At 47.1% G+C, this 20,685-nt stretch overlaps 2 protein-coding genes across 3 annotated transcripts; one reads left to right on the forward strand and one right to left on the reverse strand.

Moving 5' to 3' along the window:
• Positions 1-6,017: 6,017 nt before the first annotated feature.
• LOC311587764 (integrin alpha-X-like) lies at positions 6,018-18,858 on the reverse strand. Its single transcript, XM_084764931.1, has 10 exons — positions 18,568-18,858; positions 18,176-18,257; positions 17,070-17,150; positions 16,588-16,664; positions 16,195-16,265; positions 15,949-16,063; positions 13,993-14,123; positions 13,728-13,873; positions 8,172-8,325; positions 6,018-6,651 (listed from the first exon to the last, which is right to left on the reverse strand). Exons 2-10 carry the CDS (start codon positions 18,199-18,201, stop codon positions 6,565-6,567), a joined length of 888 nt encoding a protein of 295 aa, XP_084621057.1. The 5' UTR covers positions 18,202-18,257; positions 18,568-18,858; the 3' UTR covers positions 6,018-6,564.
• Positions 7,657-13,614, forward strand: LOC311587752 (uncharacterized protein; the record flags this gene model as incomplete). Of its 2 annotated transcripts, none has more annotated exons than XR_014775959.1 (2): positions 7,657-7,790; positions 12,899-13,614. XR_014775959.1 is itself a non-coding variant. In XM_084764916.1 (2 exons), the coding sequence occupies 2 exons, from the start codon at positions 7,715-7,717 to the stop codon at positions 9,823-9,825; spliced, it is 1,029 nt and encodes a 342-aa protein (XP_084621042.1). In that variant the 3' UTR covers positions 9,826-10,516. The 2 variants fall into 2 exon arrangements, 1 of the variants encoding a protein (XP_084621042.1); XM_084764916.1 differs by lacking the exon at positions 12,899-13,614 and adding an exon at positions 8,873-10,516 and having other exon boundaries at positions 7,715-7,790.
• Positions 18,859-20,685: the final 1,827 nt, after the last annotated feature.

Below are 20,685 nucleotides of genomic sequence, written 5' to 3' on the forward strand. Positions count from 1 at the left end.
TATCCCAAGCACAAGAAGGCCCAAAGCTAAGGACAAAATGAGATTTGTCAAAGTCTGTCCTGGGTGATCTTTTCCTGAGAAACTATAGACATCCTCTCTTTAACAACAGACTAATGAAATGATGAACAAATGAGTGTCACTGGAGTGAGGGTGACTTACAGGAGCATGAGCAGCCTAGACACAACCACTAAAGAAAAGGTCTCTTCCTCCCACCCACCATTAATGTCTATGCATCCTGGGGAGTGAGCCCTTCCTTCTAGCAAGGGAGAGGCCAGCTTCTCGGGCCCCTCCCCCATCCCATGGTGGAGAAAGTTAATAGGCCCAACCTTATACAGTCCTCCTTCCCGGAAACCAAGTTCAAAAGGGCAGTGGCTTAGTAGTGCCCAGAGAACAGCGTTTCACAACAGTCTAGCATCCTGAGTAGGGTTGTAAATACAGCCTTCAGGATTTCCTAGTGACAAAGGCAGGGCCAGTGCTGCACTTTCCGTTGCCCTCAGCCATGTCATTTGTCCTCCTGCCACAACAGACTCCTGAACCTCAGGACAAATGAACTCTCCTGTAACAGGGCCCCAGACCTTAGCACAACTGACTCCATGATGGAAGTACCATTCAGGCCATAGATAGTACGCACCAGCCAAAACTAAAATAAAGGCCTAATCCATTAAAGTCTCTAAGTGTCACTAGCTTGGAAAGGTTACAAGCAGAGGAAACTTGCTTTTTGGCTGCAGTAATTCTGGCCACCTGTGGGCTCAGATTTTTCACAGATCTACTTTATTTAGGGTCCTTAAACGCCTTTACCTCCTTCCAACACCCCAACCCTATGTAGGAGCGAAAGAAGGTTGGAAGGAGGAAAACAGGGGACACAGACCTCTTTACCGCTTCCTGCTGGGTAGGGTCATCAGGGCTTTTTGGGGCAAAATCAAGCTCAGACAGATGTCAGGAGCTAACGCAGCAGGCAGCCCTCCTCCATGAGTCTCCTCCAAACCCCCCTGCCCCCCCACTCCTGCTGCTCTCCTTCAGGCTCTCTTCCTTATCCTAAGTCTGTCAACCCAGACCATGGTTTCTTGTCGATGCCGCCCCCGACCAGCAGGAAAGACACCAACACCAGGAACTCTTCTGGCTGCAGTTTATTCAGGAACCTGGACTACCGGAGTGACCCCGGGAAAAGCTCCCACAGAACCTTTATGGTGTGCCTGGTCCTATCAGAGACTGCCACGTTGTCGCTCTTGGTTGGTGCGTTTGGATCATGCCACCTCCTGCTATGCCTTCAGGCATGCGCATAAGGGGCTTGCTCAAAGGCGCACTGCGCATGCGCATAAGGGGCGCATTGCGCATAAGGGGCATTGTGCTGGGGAAGCAGCAGGGGGCACTGCTATCTGTGGCTCTCCACAGTTCCCCCTTATTCATTAAATTTTGAGCAAGTGAGAGAATGCCTGGTAGGTTGTCCCCCCTGCACTGGAGAAATAGGCTGACAAGATGGTTGACCATTGGCCTTATAGCCCGTCCCCAACATCTTTTTCTTCTCCTCCCTCTCTTTATTAGAAAAGGAGGTAGATGGATCCATCATATACAGGTGAGCTTGGGTCCCCGGAGGGAGCGGGCATTAACCAGAGGGGGGAAGCATTGACCTGATCCTCCTGGGGCCACATTGGCCTGTCAAGATGTCTTTTTGAGGAGGAGAGGGAGGTCCTGATCTGCTGTCTGTGGGCATCCCCAACATACAGCGAACAAAACATTTTCCGACATCAACCTCTATGCAATCAGGTTTACTTCTCGGGGGACTCAGAGTCGGACAATCGGGTCCTCCCCCTGCGGTACCTCGTCCTACACCCCTTGCAGGTGCCCATGCCTTACAGCAGGCAATATCTGAGTATATGCCATTCTATGGGAGAACGCAGACTTGGTCACTGTTCTGGAGCTCTGGTCTCCTCCATTGCCCCATATATTTGAGGGCCCTGAGGACGAGGGCCCCGTGTCCCGTTTTTTGGCCATGTTCCCCCAATCCTGCTGCTAGTAGTTGACCATTAATGTCTTTTACCGACCGGCATTCATTAGCCCAATGATTTCCTTTCCTGCATTTGGGACAGAGGCCAAGTGTATGTGGAGGAGGATTTTGACCATTCTGATTAATCCCCCTGGGACACTGGCATCTGAAATGTCCTTCTTTGCCACACTTGAAGCAATTTTGAGGACCAGTAATTCCATTTCTATTCCTTCCTTGGGCTGCCTGCATCACGACTGCAGCCAATCCTGCATTTGATAATGGTCCTCCTATCTCTCTGCAGATCTTTAACCACACATCTAAAGATTTATGTTTGTATAGATTTATGGCTTGTCTACACTCCTTGGTACATTGCTCAAAAATAAGTTGTTTTATCAAAGGCATTGCAGTATCTGGGTCGCCGAAGATCTTTCCAGCGGCATCAACTAATCTGGCCACAAAATCGGCAAATATTTCATTGCCTCCTTGAATAATTTTAGTGAGATTTCCAGATACTTCCCCTCGTTTAGGAAGGGCTTTCCATGCCCTTGTGCCAATAAAATTAATTTGCTCAAAAACTTGCACCGGATATCCTGTCTGTTGGTTAGCGAAACGTCCCTGCCCCACAAGCATATCCTGGTCCCATGCCGGTTGTCCATTAGCTGCATTGGCAGCTGCCTGCTCAGCTGAGAACTCAATGTAATAAGCTTTCCAATCTAAATAGGCACCAGGTGAAAGGCAGGCTCGTGCTAAATTTTGCCAATCTGAGGGTGTCATGCAATATCTCCCTAGGGACTCCAACTGCGCCATAACAAAGGCTGCGGTCGTGTCATAGCACGAACAGACTCAGCTAGTCTTTGGACAATTTTAAAATCCAAGGGTTCGTGATAATGATTCCCTTGTGCATTCTGAAAAACTGGGTAACAATGAGGGGCATTTTGCAAATGAAATTGCCTCCATACCTCAGGACAGGCAGACCTACCTCCCCCTGGTATATGGGGCGGGAGTCTTATTCCGCCTGGAGATTCAGGTGGCTCTAGTTCAGGAGCTGACGGCTGCGTAATCTTGGTCTCCTTCTTTTTTTGTATAATAATGCTATCTAGCTGTTCAGCCAACTCCTCTAATTCTTCATCCTCGGGGCCAGAATCGTCCCCTTCAAACCGTTCCTCTTTCACTTTCCCCAAAATATAATTCCCCATTTTGTCCGAGTCCCGGAACTTTGTAGTCTCAAAGCCTGAGAACTTAACAATTATGTCCCACTTACCGGGAACTTAATTCCCCATTTTGTCCGAGTCCCAGAACTTTATTGTCTCAAAGCCTGAGAACTTAACAGTTATGTCCCACTGACCGGGAACTTACCAGCTAGCTGCCCTGGCTGCCGCAAGTTCTGAGATTCCCCGTACGGGCCACCAAAATGTCGATGCTGCCCCCAACCAGCAGGAAAGACACCAACCCCGGGAACTCTTCTGGCTGCAGTTTATTCAGGAACCTGAACTACCGGAGTGACCCGGGGAAAAGCTCCCACAGAACCTTTATAGTGTGCCTGGTCCTATCAGAGACTGCCACGTTGTCTTGGTTGGTGCGTTTGGATCACGCCACCTCACAATATGCTTTCAGGCATGCGCATAAGGGGCTTGCTCTAAGGCGTACTGCGCATGCGCATAAGGGACGCATTGTGTGTGCGCATAAGGGGCGCACTGCGCATGCACATAGGTGACGCACTGCGCATGCGCATAGGGGCGCATGCGCATATGGGCGCACTGCGTATGCACATAAGGGGCGCACTGCACATGCGCATAGGTGACGCGCTGCGCATGCGCATAGGTGACGCGCTGCGCATGCGCATAGGTGACGCGCTGCGCATGCGCATATGGGCGCACTGCGTATGTGCATAAGGGGCGCACTGCGCATGCACATAGGTGACGCACTGTGCATGCGCATATGGGGCGCATTGCGCCAGGGAAGCAGCAAAGGGCGCTGCTTGCTATCTGTGGCTCTCCACAGTTTCTCACCCTGAGAAAGGCTCAGGGTTACACTGGGATCCGAAACACCCAGTGCAGTCACCGCCTGGCTACTAAAGCCAACAGACTTCAGCTTAAACCCACGCCCGAGCAGTCTTCTCTGGTGGCTAGCCCACAACACCTCTATGGACACCAGAGGTTCTCTTTTTCTGGAGTGCAGGAGTTAGAGTCTAGATGAAGCCTGGGGAGAGCCTGGTGCTTGTCACCAGGATTTAGAGATCTTCATGAGGTTGGCTTCCAAGCGGGAGCATCCTGAAGGGCCAGACAGAAGTGCCTAGGAGCAGCTGAGATATCCACATGGGAAAAGTGGTAAAACAGTGTCCTTTAGACAGGTAAGTAACATGGGATGCCCTAGACCAAGTGAATCCTGGAGAAAGCAAAAGGATTTTCCTCTGCCTTGGCAAAAAGACCAGATGGTGTTGGAGGATCTTTGATGCCATTGCGGTCCCCAAGACTGTGAACTGTAAAAACCTGTCTTCTGTTTAGCATGGCTGAGCCCCAACACACACCTTTAATTCAAGAACTTTAGGTTTATTGGGGACAGGTGATTATGGTGTGGTTCAGCCAACTCTAGCACACACGTTTAATCCAAGAGCTGTCTGTACACAGGATTTAATAAGGTTAACCCTAGGTCAAGAGGCGAAGCAAAAACCAGCTGACAGGGATTAAAGAGTAGGAGGGACTTTGAGTTGAGGGGCTTTTAAGACAGCATGTAGAAGTAGAGGGAGCTCTTGGGCTCTTGGGATTTTAGCTGTTAGCTCTTCAGCTCCTTAGCCTTAGTTTTTCTGGACTTTGCAATAGCAAGCCTTTGGCTGGGCCCTCCGACATCAGGGAGTAATCAAGAGATGCCTCCACAGACTTGCCTATCAACCAGTATGATGGTGGTGTTTTCTCAATTGAGGGTCTCTCTTCCCAAATGACCCTGACTTAAGTCAAGTTGAGAAAGGGGAGGGGGGAGGGGGTAGAAATTAGCCAGCACAGCTGGTTTTAGTGACTTTAATGAACTTGCCTGGCTCATGGTTTCAGAAGGATCGCCCGTGGTTGCCTGGCCTCCTGTGCTTGGGCGGAGTAACACAGCGGAGGGGCATGTGGCAAATGGAGTTTTTTTAATTCATGTCGGGCAGAAAGCAGAACTTGAAGAAAGGACGAGGGGCCAGGTGTAGAATAAAAGGTAGATTATTGAATCTACTAACTTCAAAAATTCTACATTGGTATTGTAGATTGATAAAAATTTAAGACTTTTGATTGATAAAAATTTAAGACTTCAACTTTTACTTCACATTGATATAAACTTAAATTGTATATTCCATTCATTTTTGCCTTATGTATAGTATGTTATATGTTGACAAAATATTGTATATTGTATGTTAGAAATTTAAGTTCTTTTTGTTCAATGTTTGTTTAATGTATTATTCATGTACCACTAATGTCTTATAAAAAACTGTTCGGGATCATCGGGGATAAAAGTTGGTATTTAGTTACGTAAAAATCCTACTAGATACTCACTTTGTTATAGAACAGGTTTGTTTAATAGCTTATATATGTCTTAAAAAAAATAGATTGATAACAGACAACTACAAAACAGCAAAAGAAAAAAAACCCACAAGAAATGAAGGGTGTGTGTGTGTGTGTGTGTGTGTGTGTGTGTGTGTGTGTGTGTAGGCTCTAGTGACTAGAGCATTCCACATTATATGAAGTTTGACCAGATGTCTGTCCTCAAGCATTAAGATTTCCAGGGAACTAAGTCCTCAGATCCGAGAGTCTCTCTGGAACACTGACGAACACACCTATCTCCTGAGCGCTTTTGGCCTTGTTTTTCACTAGGGTCAGCGGCAGCACACCCTGCACCTCACATGTGACAGCGCCCCAAACAGGAGTCAGGGCCTCTGGAGCACCAGTTGCAGCAGCAGCCATGTCATTTTCCGTGGAGGTGCACAGGTCAGCCTGGCTTCTGCCCACCCTGTCCTCTGTCCGGATCCTGCCTCACATTCCCACCCTTATATCTCATACTCCTCTGTCCCCAGTGACAGTGACATACCCAAGACCAGAAAGACCACCTTCCAGTTGGAGCTCCCAGTAAAGCATGCTGTGTACACCGCGGTCAGCAGGCACACTCTCCTGGGCCTCAGAATGCTTCTTCTTTACTTGGAAACAGTGTATGTAAGAGTCACCACTGACCATCTGGGATAGCTCAGGTGTTATTCTCCTTTCCGGTGGGGCATAATGCCACGCTCTGTGCGTATTCATCAACGGATGTTTGTTATGGGCCGGTTATGCCAATAATTATCATAATTGTTACAGCATATGTTTAATACAGGCTACAGGTCTCAAAAGGCGTTGGAAACCCACGAGATTTCCTTGGATTCTCTATAGCTTAGGAAGCCTGCCCTTGTCTTTGACGTTCTTGTAGCCTAACTGGAGAGCAAGGCTACTGTACCCAAGCTAGAATCTCACCAAGTGCTCTTCTTTGGCTCTGTACCCTAGGTGGCATGGCGGGTCAATCAGATCGCCATCACTACAAGAAAATGAAGCACCCTGCAAGTGAGAAGGGCTCATTTTGTCTCACAGTTTGTAGGCTTCGGTCCACGGTTCGTTGGCCCGATGCTTTGGCTCTGTGGTGATGCAGGTTGCACCATAGAGGGCTCTCTCCTGTCACGGCAAGGAGGCAAAGAGATGGCAGAAGTTGGAGTTATGGCTTTGTGGTCTCCTTTGGGGGCACACCCTCACTGATTTAGGGATTTCCCAGTAGCCACCCCCCAAAGGCTTCACCACCTCCGGATTGTGCCACTTAGAGTGCCAGCCTAAATGTAGTGAACGGAGGGATGGGTTTTAAAGTAAACTGCAGCAGGATCCTAAAAAAGGAGAAAGGTCTTCTTTAAAAGGAAGGTTATCTAAACATTGGTGGGTCTATGTATTGGGCTTGACCAAAGGGATTCTCCTTTTTGTTTGTTTGTGTTGTTGTTGTTGATCTTTTGTTTTTCAAGACAGGATTTCTCTGTGTAGCCCTTGTGGGAAAGATTAAGCTTTGTCACAGGTGGAAGCAGTCTTAGCAGGCTTTACCCTTGGGGCACCCTATAAATACCTTGTAACAGACTGTTTGGAGCCTTCCTGGGCTTGGAATTCAGGAAGGGGACCAAGGGACTGCACCTGGACTATTGTGTTTCTAATCGACCCTCAATGGGAGAGGGAGACCGCCCCTTGCATGTGACAGACAGGCAGGTGGAGAGGAGAGAGGAGCAGCAGGCTCAGACTGGCCTTGAGCTCATGTGGATCAGGAAGAGGATCAGCAAACAGGCCAGACCAGTGCGCAGGCCAGAGACACCTAAGGACCCGTCCGGAACGGATACCGGAAGTTTCGCTCTGTAATAAACATGTCAGGGCTTGTTTCAAAGCCCAGTGTAGGAAGCAGCTACATGTCAGGGCTTGTTTCAAAACCCAGTGTAGAAAATAGCTTACAGTCCAAAAAGCTGACGGCTGACCAGATGTGTGAGTGATAGATAAAACCTTAGTAGTAAGTTCTGACCTAGGAGCAGCCAGGACTGCAAGTTGGTGATAAGAGTGACGCAGAAAGCTAGATGTGTGAATTAGAGAGGATAAGGTTAAGTTAAGTATAAAAACCCTGAGAAGAAGCAGCCAGCTCTCTCGCTGTCACCATGATTACCTGAAATGCTGCCAGCCGACGGGGCGCTCTCCCCGGACAGAGCAGACAGACATGCTGTCAGATAACAACCCGAGAACTGATTCAAGTCGCAGCAGCGAACCTGTTCGGCAGAACTTCGCGATACCAGGTCGTATACCCTAATGGCATAAGCTCCCAGAACATTGATAGTATAAGATGCTAAATGCTACTCCTATTAGAATTAAGATAGTTTTAAGAGTATAATGGAATGGTATTGGTGGCTTGGCCTTGGAGCCTTAGCCGCTGCCTTTTGTTGTAGTTGCCTTTGTGTTGCTAATAAACCTCTCTTGCTAAATCGTACCACTTGCTCTTGGCCTGCCTCCTTTGTTCCGGATTCTGAGTGTAAACTCTCTGCTCGCGACAGCTGGCGTAGTCGGCAGGATCTGGAACAAGGCTGGGGAGAGGATTAGTTTATGCTGACTTTCCCCAATTTACATAAGGCTTGCATGTAATCTGGCTGAAAATTTATATCGAGTTACTAGGTGATTACCGGACTCCTCGATGCCAACTCTGGTTCGCTGGAGGAAGAGCGGGGCCATAGGAGCAGGGAAAGCCTGGGTCCGAAAACACCACCCTCCCTAAGGGTGCGGAAGTAGGACGAACTCAGTGCCCGATGCCAACTCTGGCTGTTGCTGGAGGAAGAGCTGGTAAATGGCACAGAGGAAAGAAACTCAATATAAGGCAACTAAAATTCAAACAAATGCTGAAATTTTTCAGTAAACGAATTGAAAGATTGGCCGATCTAAAATTTGAAAAATTAATCAAGAGCACTCAAACAAGTAACCTTCAGTGGTACTTTAGGAAAAGAGAGATTAAACTGCTATACTGGTTGGCAAATAAGCTGTGGAAATGAAGTCTTTAATTAAGAAAATGAGAGGTTTACATCTAAATCCAGCCACAGGAAGCCCCCCAGAAACTGCAGAGGAATAGAAATGGTTGGGAACAGCCCAGGCAGTTAAAAATAGAATTGGCATGAAACCTACTGATGTAAGAATAGATCTTATCGACCCATCAGTAGTGCAACCGCTGGTAGAGAACAGGCACCTAAGAATGAAGTACCAGCAATTTTGGTGAAAACTATACAGGATATAGACAAGGACCGAATTATGGGCAAAAGGCTAGCCATGAATATAGTGAGGAAACAGAAGAACCTGGCCAGTTCATCTGAACCCTCATACTCTTTCCCAGTAGTAACCACAAGTAAAAGGACTCCAATCAGGAACATTGCCAGTCGTCTGAATCCCCTCAGCGATGGCAGACAGCCCCACTATACCCCGGGAACAGAGGTCAAAGAGTCCAGACCATACTCCCCACAGGAGATGGCAGATGTAAGACGGGAATATGCCCAAAATGATCAGAAAGATGCACAATACATGGTCAGATTGTGGGAAAAAGGGGCTGACACAATCATTCTAACAGAACAGGAGATGCGGAGAATTAGGGGAATCATAGAAAACCCGTCTATCTATGAAGCATTGGAACATGTGTTGGACACCGCTAAAGGTGACACACACCCACTCCTGGATTGGATAACTGCAGCCTGGCGCTTAGCTTTCCCCACCCTAGATCTAACACAATTTGAAACAGCAGGTAGATGGACAACTTATGCAGAGGCAATTAACATTTGCAGGAAACTGGGTATTCTATGGTTCATATATAATGAGGCTAACACACCCCAGGCAGCACCATTTTTGCCATCCTTCAAGCGAATTATAGTTAAAGGAGCTCCACAACATCTAAAAATGAGCTTGACAGGAAGCATTCAGGGCTGCCAAACAGTGGCAGAAGCTATCAATTTCTTTAAAGGCTTCAGAGAATTAGAACAAGAACGAGTGCTTTCTTTCCAAGCGAAAGTCAAACCTAGACAGCAAAAACCAAGATTCAGACCATTCCAGAATATCAAACTAAAACCCTTTGGCAGACAAAATCTCCAAATGCCTATAAGACCTAAAAATAAGTCCGGCATGTTCAATAGTTTCAGGGGCACGCCGATAAGACCTTTTAACAACTATTCCAACCGCCCAAGAGCAGTGATAAGACCTTTCCTGAGGACAAGACCTTTTTTAGGCAACGGGGGCCGCAGGGCTCCTCACCCACAAGCACAAGTCAGACAATGGCAACGGAACCAGAATGGCAGGACCTAGACTCCAGACCATTTGTTAACTTCCCAATAGATATAAATGGGAAATTACAACCAGTAAGGTGGCTACTGGATACAGGAAGTCAAATCAGTATTATAAACTGTCACCCAAACCAAAACAAAGGATTTAAAAATATACAGGTACAAGGAGTAAATTCAACTAAAACAGTACCAGTTATCAAGGTAACAGTAGACTTATTTGGTAAAAAATATGAGTTAGACATGGCAAGCTTTACTGCACCCTCAAGTGTTTTAGGAATAGATCATATTAGGATGCTTTTTCCAAAATTTTTGCAAATCAAAAATATTAAAAAATTCTTCCCTAATTTAGCAGAAGTAAAAATAGAACCCGTAAGGTTACCAGAAAGTAAGCCCTCCTTCACCCCACAATATCCTATAAAAGGGGGAATAGAGGACATTCCAAACACCTTAAAGGAATTGCTTAAAGAAGGCATAGTAACACCTACCCAAAGCTTTAATTATAATTCACCCATTTGGCCAGTATTAAAGCCAAATGGCAAATGGAGATTTACAGTAGATTATAGAAAAATTAATGAATTAAGTCCAAAAATGCCAGGAACCTTACCTGACATTGAGGATATATTTTTAAGAATAAGACAAGCAGCACCAAAGTGGATGGCAACTATAGATCTCTCAGATATGTTCTTTGGAATACCATTGCATCCAGCATCACAAGAAATACAACTTTTACCTGGCAGTCAAAGCAATATAAATTTTTAAGACTGCCTCAAGTCTATTTAAACAGTCCAATTATAGCCCACACCACCCTGATGAAAACCCTGGAGGACTTTGATAGTCAGGGGGTGGAGTTAGTATCTTATATTGATGATTTGATGATTTATGGACAGGACAAAGACAAAATTCAAGATACAGTAAAAAATTTAATACAACATTTAAGAGATAAAGGATGGACTATTAATCAAACCAAGGTTCAAGGACCTAGCAAACAAGTAAAATTTCTAGGAGTACATTGGTCCACAAAAGGACCTAAAATACCAGAAGAAGTTATTAGTAAACTAGATACTCTGGAACAGCCTAAAAATAAGCAGCAGGTGCAGCACCTGATAGGACTGTTTGGCTACTGGCGCCAACACATTCTTTATCAGCAACTCCTACTGCAGCCTCTTTACAAAATTATCAAAAAAGCTCAAGACTTTGAATGGTCAGAAGCACAGGAACAGGCGGTCAGAACCATGATTGACCTAATCAGACAGTACCAATCCCTTGGCTATATTAATAAGGAAGATACAGTAATAATAGAAGTATTGTATACAAAGGGATATGGCAATTGGAATATCTTTGCAAAAGGAAGTAGATTAACACCAATTGGCTTTTACTGCAAAAAGTTCCCATGGTCAGAAAATAAATACTCTCTATTTGAGAGGACCATCTGGGCTACATATGAGGCATGCAGAACTGCCCACTCACTAATAAAGAATAACCCAACTGTGATCCGAACAGAAATGCCCATTATAGACTGGATTAAAGCACCAGGAGAGGCCTGGGCAGGACTACCCATGGAAGGCAAAGTACTTCACTGGAAGTGGTACCTGTCAGACTTTTTCAGACACAATAAAGTATCAACCCAAGGACGTATATCCCAAACCTCAGAAGAAGTTCTGAGATCAGGGAATACAGAAAACCCAACCTGGTTGATACCACCCAGTCTTATACCTAAGGGCGCTGAACCTGGCCCAGATCAGACCATTGGTCTGTGGGGCACTAAGGAGTTCAGCAAGAATATACCAAATGCATGGTTTACGGATGGGTCATCAACAACTACTAATAATATAGTGAAGTGGAAAGCTGCAGCCTATAGGCCAGAAGATGGTAAGGTCATAACTGACCAAGGAACTGGAAAGTCAGCGCAACACGCAGAAGTAATTGCAGCATTATTAGCGGCTAGACAAACAAAGCAGGAAAATAGGAAAATTCTAAATTTATACACCAATTCATGGTGCGTGGCCAATGGGATTGCAGTCTGGTCTGGCAAATGGAGAAGGACCGGCTGGAAAATAAATGGTAAACCACTATGGTCAGGAGAGGCATGGAAAGAATTAGCAATATTAGGAGAACAAATAAAAATTACAGTATTTCATGTAGATGCCCATACTAATAAGCAAGATGATATGCATAAAAATAAATGACGTAGTGGACAAATTAGCAGCCATTATGGCCAATGTTAAAATTAAGAAAACTTATAAAATCCAGGATATTAATCCGACTAAAAAGATTATTAGGACCAATTATGAATTGGTCAAACCAAATGTAGAACCCATCGAGGTAACAAAAGATGAAATTATTACATTACATAAGGAAATGGGACACATTGGTGCCCATGCACTCAAACATTGGTTTGACAAAAGGAATATTGGTATTTCTTGGCATGCAATAAGACAAGCATTAAGGAATTGCTCCCAATGCCCAAATGAAAAATTACGATTTAAACATAATTACCATGGTGTCATTGGACATCAGATGGGATTTAATTACAAACTCAATAATGAATATTAGCTGTACCAACCTAAATGAAGAAACTATGAACGACACAAACACAGCCTTTACCCTACCGGCAGGCTGTTGGTTGGTTCATAATTGCTCTATATTACATGCCATGAATAAGACACAGGTAACAGTATTTCTTTGCAAATGGTACACTTATACACATCACCAACAATGTTTATAGAAGAATTAGAAAAGCAACATTACAATGAATTTGTACAGAAAAATGAGGAATTACAAAGATTAGCAGAATTTAATAAAAAACAGCTGGAAAGCATACACACCAAAATTAAAACAGCCCAAACTAGCCTAACTAGAAATATGCAAGAAACACATAAACTAGTGGGAATACTAAGAACTAACTCATTGATTCATAAAGATTGGCACAGCAAAATTGGAAAATGTAGCTTTTTTGACTATGTAGCAAGAATTATACAGCTTGATTTTATATGTTCCCCACTATATGGATGGTGGGAATGGTTTAAAGAAATGGTAATGGTAGCAGGCATTGCTATTGTTGTCATTATTCTTGCAAAATTTGCTTTATTATGCAGAAATAGAGGAAAATATGCCAAACTTCGGAAAAGGACCCAGTGGACGACGGTGTGACCTATTACAGCGCAACGGACCCCGCATTTTCATCTCACACTTCTACCACAGGCATTTTGACCAAATCAATGACCTTCTACATAGAATAGGATTGGCAACTGGACACATTGGAGAAGAATCCTGTCATTTCTGTCGACACAGATTCTCACCCATGTTCCTTTCAGGCCCCCCGGATGATGATAAATTGTTATTTTTAATGAATCATTTTGTACATCACCCTTTAGATAATATGCGAAGTCACCCAGTAGAAAAAATAGTACATATGTTAGCAAGCCTATTATCTTGTTATATTATGAAAGGATCTCATACTCATTATAGTTTATGTAAGGCAATGATAAGACATGACCCTTATAAAGCTAGAATGTTATTATATGGAGATTACTATTGTAGTTGTGCAGTAGAACATGTTTATACCCCAAATAGCTTACAATCATGAGTAATTAGAGCCCTGATAGCACCAATGATGGATGAAATGTTATTAGAATTTGCACCCTTTAAAACATGGTATGAAATGAATAGAAGATATAGAATTTTAAAACGTTTGCATATTGAAGCTAAGTTAAGGAAACCATTTACTTTAATTACTAGAAGTTTGCGCCATTACGACTTTGCAAACCCCAGCCCTGTTGGAGGCACCACTCCCACTCAGAACTGCGCCCCCCCCAAAACTGGCTACATTTCAGTCTCTTCCAATTTATCTCTTGGAAAAAGCAAACGAGGGCCAAAGGGATCCCGGGATGGTCTGGGACGGGTGCACAGGGAGTCTGGACTCACATGGCATGCTTCACAGCCGAGGCTGTGTGCGTCCTTCCTCCCAGCTGGTTTACAGACCTCAACAGGCTTAAAGGGCTTGAAGTGGAGATGAAGTCGTTGAAAGTAAAATGTATCCAGAACTTATTAGAGAACTGCATCAGGGAGAACTAAGAAAAGCACACGGGGCTGAAGGCTAAGATTCCCCGGAGGACTCCTCAAACATGCCCTGGGAGCCTTCCTTCCCAGAGGGCCCTGCAGGTCCACGCCCATCTTCCCGGGGACTCACCTGGGTGCTGGGTCGCTGGAATTGGCTCATCACCGCTTCCACAAAGTTCAGCATTGTCTTAAAATTTGCGGGTGAGATGCTACTGGAGCCATCAGTCAAGAACACAACGTCCTGGTCTTGGCTTAGACACTCTAGGAAAGGATGTTGCTCTGACCCTCCAAGGGGCACTCACAAGAGCTCCTGGCCACGAGAATGCACTTTCCCAGGACCCTCCACCTACCTCTATCTGGCAATCACAGCCCAGCCAGACTCATGGGTCCTCTCTGTGTCAGAGAGCAAACCTTCCATGGTCCTCTGATGTGGACAAGACCTTTGAGTCTCTCAAAGAGGCTACAACTGTGAATAATCTACCTCAGGTTAGCCCAAGTAGATACAAAAATGTAAGCATCTCCTGTTCCAGGAGCAAGAAACTGAGAGCCTTCTGAGCCTTCTCCCCCTGCGTGGACCACCCAGCCCTTCCCCCGAGGCCTGCAACAGTCCCTCCCCATGTCCAGCTTGGAAAGGACCATAGTCTGTGGCCAGTACCTATCCTTATTGGTCAGTGTGACACTGTACTTTTGTTACTGTTGTGCCCAGAACAGTAGATTCCCAAGACCACCAGGAGTGTGAAGCAGAATGAAAAAACAAGGGGCCTTTACTTAAACTTCAGCCCGAAAGTTCTCGAACCTCACTGAAGTAGTGGATCAGTAGGAGAGTCCTGAACTGCTGTTAGGCAGCGTTTTTATTGTGGTTACAACACAAAATGGGAGTTTGGCAGTTACATTTATCAAGGTTTGGGATGGCGCTAGGGGATTGGGCAAGCCTGACCACAAAATGCTTGGCATCTGGGGATGTTAGGTACTTTCTTGCTGTCCCCTGACTAGTTCAGGCCTAAGGGGGCTCTTTTCCTGGAGCAGTTTATGTTTCTTCCAGTAGCTGAGGGTACCTTGAGAACAGGCCTAAAGACAGGCCTAAGATGGAGTCCATTGACACGATGAAGTCACAATGGCTCCAGTTCCACATTACAGTTAGGTGGTTTCAGGGTCATCCCTGGCAAGAACCACACGCTGTCTCTGTTTTTGTTTTCAGTGTGGATTCCCTTCCTGGATAATATCAGAATTTTTCTTCACAAGAGGCTAAGAAAATGGAGCCAACCCTCTGGCGCAGCAGCAATGTTGCCTCTCTTAACCGCAGCGTTCTCTGACTCCCCAGAGTGGTGGTGGAAGCACCCAAGAAGCAAAGGGCCACTAACAAAATACACGGCCTCTATAACTGTGCCTACCATTCCTGCCAGCCTTCCTGTTCTGTGTGCTCTCTAAAGAAGAGACAAGTGTTCTGACAGTTCTTGTGGGTGGGGCCTAAACACAGGGTATTCGTGTAAAGGATGCCCATCTATTTCCCTAAGGGCCTCAGAGTGAGTATGAAACCGAGGAAGAGAGAGCCTCAGTGGGCTCACCTCATCTTCCATCTCCATCAGTACCAGAGAAGCCAAGCCCCATGTCTTGACCTGGTAAACACACACACACACACACACACACACACACACACACCATATATACCTCCAGCTCAGACTGCACCTTCAACAAGACCCAGACAGTGGCACTAACTGGTCATTGGCCAATGACTCTCCTCCACTTGCATTCTAAGAGTAATAGCAGTGTATATCATCGTCACCATCATGGCAGGCCAGGCACGGTACCAAATGCTGGCCGTGAGTCACCTTGTGTTGTTTTCAAAATTCCATCTATTACTAGTCACATTTGATAGATGCAGAAACCAAAGTTCCAAGACAATCACACAGTAGGTGTCTGTGCCAGCAGTGTCTCTCCACCTGTGGCTGGAGCTGCTGCACCGTCTGGCAGTGTGTTTGTCCAGATCGCCTCTTCCTTACTCACTTTTGGAAAAGAATCTAACCCACTGAACCCCAAATGGATGTGTGTGGACTCCCCAGAGGAGCTGGTGGCCCTGAACACTTACCCTGCTGGCCAGCTGGGAGCAACTGCTTCTTCAGTAACGATGAGCTCAGTAGAAAGCAGAGCCCCATCAAGTATGTGTTCTCTCTGCATGTGTGGCGCACAGTAGGACCACAGGCCTTGGAACAGAAGGGCTTGGTGAATGGGGATTGCTCTGGTCTGGTCTACTCTGCAACCCCTGCACCTCTAGCCTCCGTGACAGCCCAGCCCAGCAGCACCATGTCCCTATTCCTACCCACAAGCCACTCACCAACAGCCGGGAAAGGTTGGTGGCAGCAGCAAGGGACAGCCCCAGGGACATGTTCACAGCCTGTGGGGGCACTAAGGAGACAGACATGTACATAGTCACCCTTGAGGACAGAAAGCATCATATGAGAGATGCGTGGGTCTCACCTCCACCTGGTTGACAGGGAGGCCCCACGGATGAAGCAGACATCCTGGTCATATAAGGGGGTGGGGCTGAGGCAGCACTGGGGTGCAATGGGTAGGCCCAGGAGCTTGACTGAGACTGAGTTTAGGGACAGAGCTGCATCTGGGAAATGGGGCTCCTGGGCTCCACACAGGCCCCTCACATCGTAGGAGCTCAGCATTAGTCCTGAGGAGATCCAGAGCTCACCCAGAAGGTGAATAGACTCACACTTGCCCGTGTGATAGCCACATTTGTAGAGGCCACCTATTTGGTTAGTGGCCCTTATTTCCTTTGGCGCTCCGGCCACCACCCTGTGGGAAGACAGAGAGCGCTGCAGTTAGGAGCCACTGCAGAGAGCTGACGCCACCTCTCTGGAAAACGAAGGTTCATTTTAAGGTCTGGGTAGGTAGGTCTTTTTTCTGTTTTGGTCTGTCCTAATAGAAGCCCTCCACTGCTGGCATCTAGATATTTAGTAAATATATGTTTGATGGGAAGTTCCTTGCAAATGTACAACGAGATCCATATGAATGCTGTGGGCTGCAGGTCACAGTGCCTGGCACTTGGTAAGCATTCGGTCAATGCTATCTGAAATTATCCCAAAGGCCTGTTGTCAGGGAAACCCTCAGAACATCCCATAATGGAGAAGTCTGCAGTGATACCACAGGAGAGCAGGGCTGAGGAAGGATGGGACACTGCTGCGACTGCCAAGTCCTCACCAGGAGCCGCCGTACTGAGCCACACTGTGTCCGAACCCAGCGCCGTCCATGTGGAAGCGTGTCACCGTCTCTGTGTCCCAGCTGAGGGCAAGAGAAGAAGCCAATGTTGGGGAGGGAGGAGCGACAAGCTTTAGAGACGGCCTCTTCCCTCCTGACCGCCACCCTGCCCTCCCTCCCAGCATGCATCTGCCAGGCTCCTTGCTCCTTTGTCTCTCTTCCACACTCAATACCTCAGAACCACTGCCCTGAACCCCAGACTTGTCCCTCTTCTCTCCTGCACTCAGTTTATGGACCACTTTTTAAAAATTTATTCATATTACATCTCAATTGTTAGCCCATCCCTTGAATCCTCCCATTCCTCCCTCCCTCTCGCTTTCCTCCTACTCCCCTCCTCTATGACTGTGACTTGAGGGGGACCTCCTCCCCCTGTATATGTTCATAGGGTATCAAGTCTCTTCTTAGTAACCTGCTATCCTTCCTCTGAGTGCCACCAGGCCTCCCCATCAAGGGGATGTGGTCAAAAATGGGGCACCAGAGTTCGCATGAAAGTCAGACCCCTCTCTCCACTCGATGGTGGAGAATGTCCTGTTCATCGGCTAGATCTGGGTAGGGGTTCAAAGTTTACTGCCTATATTGTCCTTGGCTGGTGCCATAGTTTGAGCAGGACCCCTGGATCATGGACCACTTTTTACCATTAAGTTTCAGGTCTCTGTTTCCACAGAGTGACCCTCAGGGCTTGAAGACAGTTTTCCCATCTCTCTCTCTTTGGGGCTTTGATGCAGGAGAATCCAGGGGGGACAAATGGATGCCACAGTGCTATTCTGGATATACCGTGAAATGTACTAGCTCTGCCTACATCAGAAATCTGTGGGCTGTCAAGGTCAACTAGCCTCACTCTCAGGACCACTTGGGTTCTCCCCCAGATTGGCTCTTCAATAGTCTCCCACTCCCCAAACCCCAGATCCAAAGCCCCACACCTCAGCCTCCCCTAATGCCAAGTCTCTCTCCTAACCAAGACCCCGATCTCTCAAGCGCAGCTTCCAGCCCAGGGGCCTGGCTCACTAGGACCAAGCACCCAGCCCCTCTTCTCCAGGCCCCAGGCTCACCCATCAGCGGAAGAAGGGCCATGCATGTGTGGCTCACGGCCGGAGAACAGAAGCAAGGCTCTGAACAAACTCGGAAACAGCTACCGAGTCACCAAGGAAGCAAATGAGAAGAAAGGTGGTCAGGAGGCCAGAGGGAAGCAGCAGGGAAGTTGCCAGGGTGACTCAGGCAGGGATGGTGGGGAATTGCGACGAAGTGGGTACAGAGGGGGCTGAGGCAGCCACACACTTCACTTCCCTGGAAAAGTTGCTCTGGTTAGAAATTACTTGCCACATTTTTCTGGCCCTCCCAACTTCTGCCTGGGTAGATGCAACCCTCCCACCCCCCCCACCCCCCCCACCCCGCTGGTCTCCTCTCTCTCAGCTCCCTTTTCCACTGGCAGGAGTTTGCCCTCACCTTTTCAGCAGGCCAGCAAGTTTCAGGGGGACGCTTGTCTCTGTCACCCTGCCCTGGGGTCACAGACACTTGTGGCCACACTAGAGGAGAAGCTGAGAATATTACTGTGGTGTTATAAAAGATCTGCTAAGCTTGCTCAGGAAATATTGAGTCACACAAGGAAGAATTCAGCTGAAGGTGCGCCCCCAGCATGCCTATCAGCAAGGAGCATAATTGTGCCAGGCAGACAGGATGGGCCTGGCTAACAGCTGCCTGGGAAAGCCAGGATGGCCAGGGACAATATCGTACATTGTAAATCCCCCTGTTTCTCCAAACAACCACACCTTGGAATTTCTGTCTCTGTGGAACGTGCTTAATTGCTCAGATGCAGCATGGGGCTGTGAGGCTGTGAGGGTGTGGCACTGTGGGAGTGTGGGGGTGTGGCACTGTGGGAGTGTGGGGCTGTGAGGGTGTGGCACTGTGGGAGTGTGGGGGTGTGGGGCTGTGGGAGTGTGGCACTGTGGGAGTGTGGGGGTGTGGGGCTGTGAGGGTGTGGCACTGTGGGAGTGTGGGGGTTTGGAGCTGTGGGGCTGTGGGACTGTAGGGCTGTGAGGGTGTGGGGTGTAGGGCTGTGGGGCTGTGGGGGGATCGGGGTGGGGGGCTGTGGGTCTGTGGCACTGTGGGGGTTTGGTGCTGTGGGGGGGTGGGGCTGTGGGGCTGTGGGGCTGTTGGTCTGTGGAGGTGTGGGGGGTATGGGAGTTTGGTGCTGTGGGGGTATGGCGCAGTGGGGGTGTGGGGCTGTGGGGCTGTGTGGGGGGGGTGGCGCTGTATAAACTGATGTGGGTTTTGTTCTGGACTGACTCCCTTTTGTGCATCAGCCAGAACCAGTCCCGCATGATTATTAAAGAGTTTTCCTTATTTTTCCTGAGTGTATCAAGTGAGTTCTCACTGGGAGGCTTATTTCTCCAGTATAGACACACCAGAATTTTTACTGAGTTTGTTCATTTGTTGTTCATATGGAGGGCAGTTTGGCAGCGTTAGTTCTTCCCTTTCACCATGTAGGGCCTAGAGATGGAACTTAGGTCATCAGGGCCAGGAATAGTCATAATATGCAAATAATTATAAGATTTTATTAAAGCTCTTATAAATATAAAGTGATGAATATATATTTAAATTTCCTTTTCCTAATGAAATTAAAGACAATATAATACTAATGAACAATAACAACCAGGATGTGGTTAGTTTCCTCTGCATAAAATTACATTTTAAAAAGTCATTTAAAACCTGTCTAACCAGCCAGGGGCAGTGGCACACGCCTGAATCCCAGCACTAGGGGAGGCAGAGGCAGGCGGATCTCTATGAGTTTGAGGCCAGCCTGGTCTACAAAGTGAGTCCAGGACAGCCAAGGTTACACAGAGAAACCTTGTCTCCAAAAACCAAAAGACAAAATCAACAACAACAAAACACTGTTTAATGGGATTAATGCATAATAGGGCACGTGAAGGTTCCAGATTATCCTAATGTGACACTAATGTGCTTCATTGCGTAGTAAAGGCAGTTTCTCTTTTATTTGTTTGTTTGTTTGGGTTTTTTTGGTTTTTTGAGACAGGGTTTCTTTGTGTAGCCTTGGCTGTCTTGGACTTATTTTGTAGACCAGGCTGGCCTCGAACTCACAGCGATCCTCCTGCCTCTGCCTCCCGAGTGCTGGGATTAAAGGCATGTGCCATCACACCCAGCTCAAGGCAGTTTCTCTTTTATAAGATATTTGGAGCAATAAACTTATCTCTGAGCCTTGGGTTTAGAAAAAAATTAAGTAAAATACGTATTACATTAGTGTCGCCTCATTACATTGTTAACGTTCTAGTTAGTGAATGTGGCCAGCAAAGTGGAACATGGCTCAGTGGGAACAGCGCTTGCCATGAACATGAGGACTGGAGTCAGGGCCCTCATAGCCTGTGTGAAAACCAGCTGTGAGCAGGCAAGCACCCAGCTGTGGGCAGGCAAGCACCCAGCTGTGGGCAGGCAAGCACCCAGCTGTCAGCAGACAAGCACCCAGCTGTGGGCAGGCAAGCATCCAGCTGTGGGCAGGCAAGCACCCAGCTGTGGGCAGGCAAGCACCCAGCTGTGAGCAGGCAAG

The sequence above is a fragment of the Acomys minous genome, assembly GCF_964271855.1.
Source record: "Acomys minous genome assembly, chromosome: 2".
In the NCBI taxonomy this organism is placed as follows: Eukaryota; Metazoa; Chordata; class Mammalia; order Rodentia; family Muridae; genus Acomys; species Acomys minous.

What these genes read in the sequence shown, in the direction of transcription:
- LOC311587764 (XM_084764931.1), bottom strand. Translation starts at nt 18,201, where the DNA reads ATGCATGGCCCTTCTTCCGCTGATGG. An exon ending in GGCCCTTCTTCCGCTGATGG is followed by an intron (nt 17,151 to 18,175) that starts GTGAGCCTGGGG and finishes TCTTGCCCTCAG; the next exon opens with CTGGGACACAGAGACGGTGA. An exon ending in GCTCAGTACGGCGGCTCCTG is followed by an intron (nt 16,665 to 17,069) that starts GTGAGGACTTGG and finishes GTCTTCCCACAG; the next exon opens with GGTGGTGGCCGGAGCGCCAA.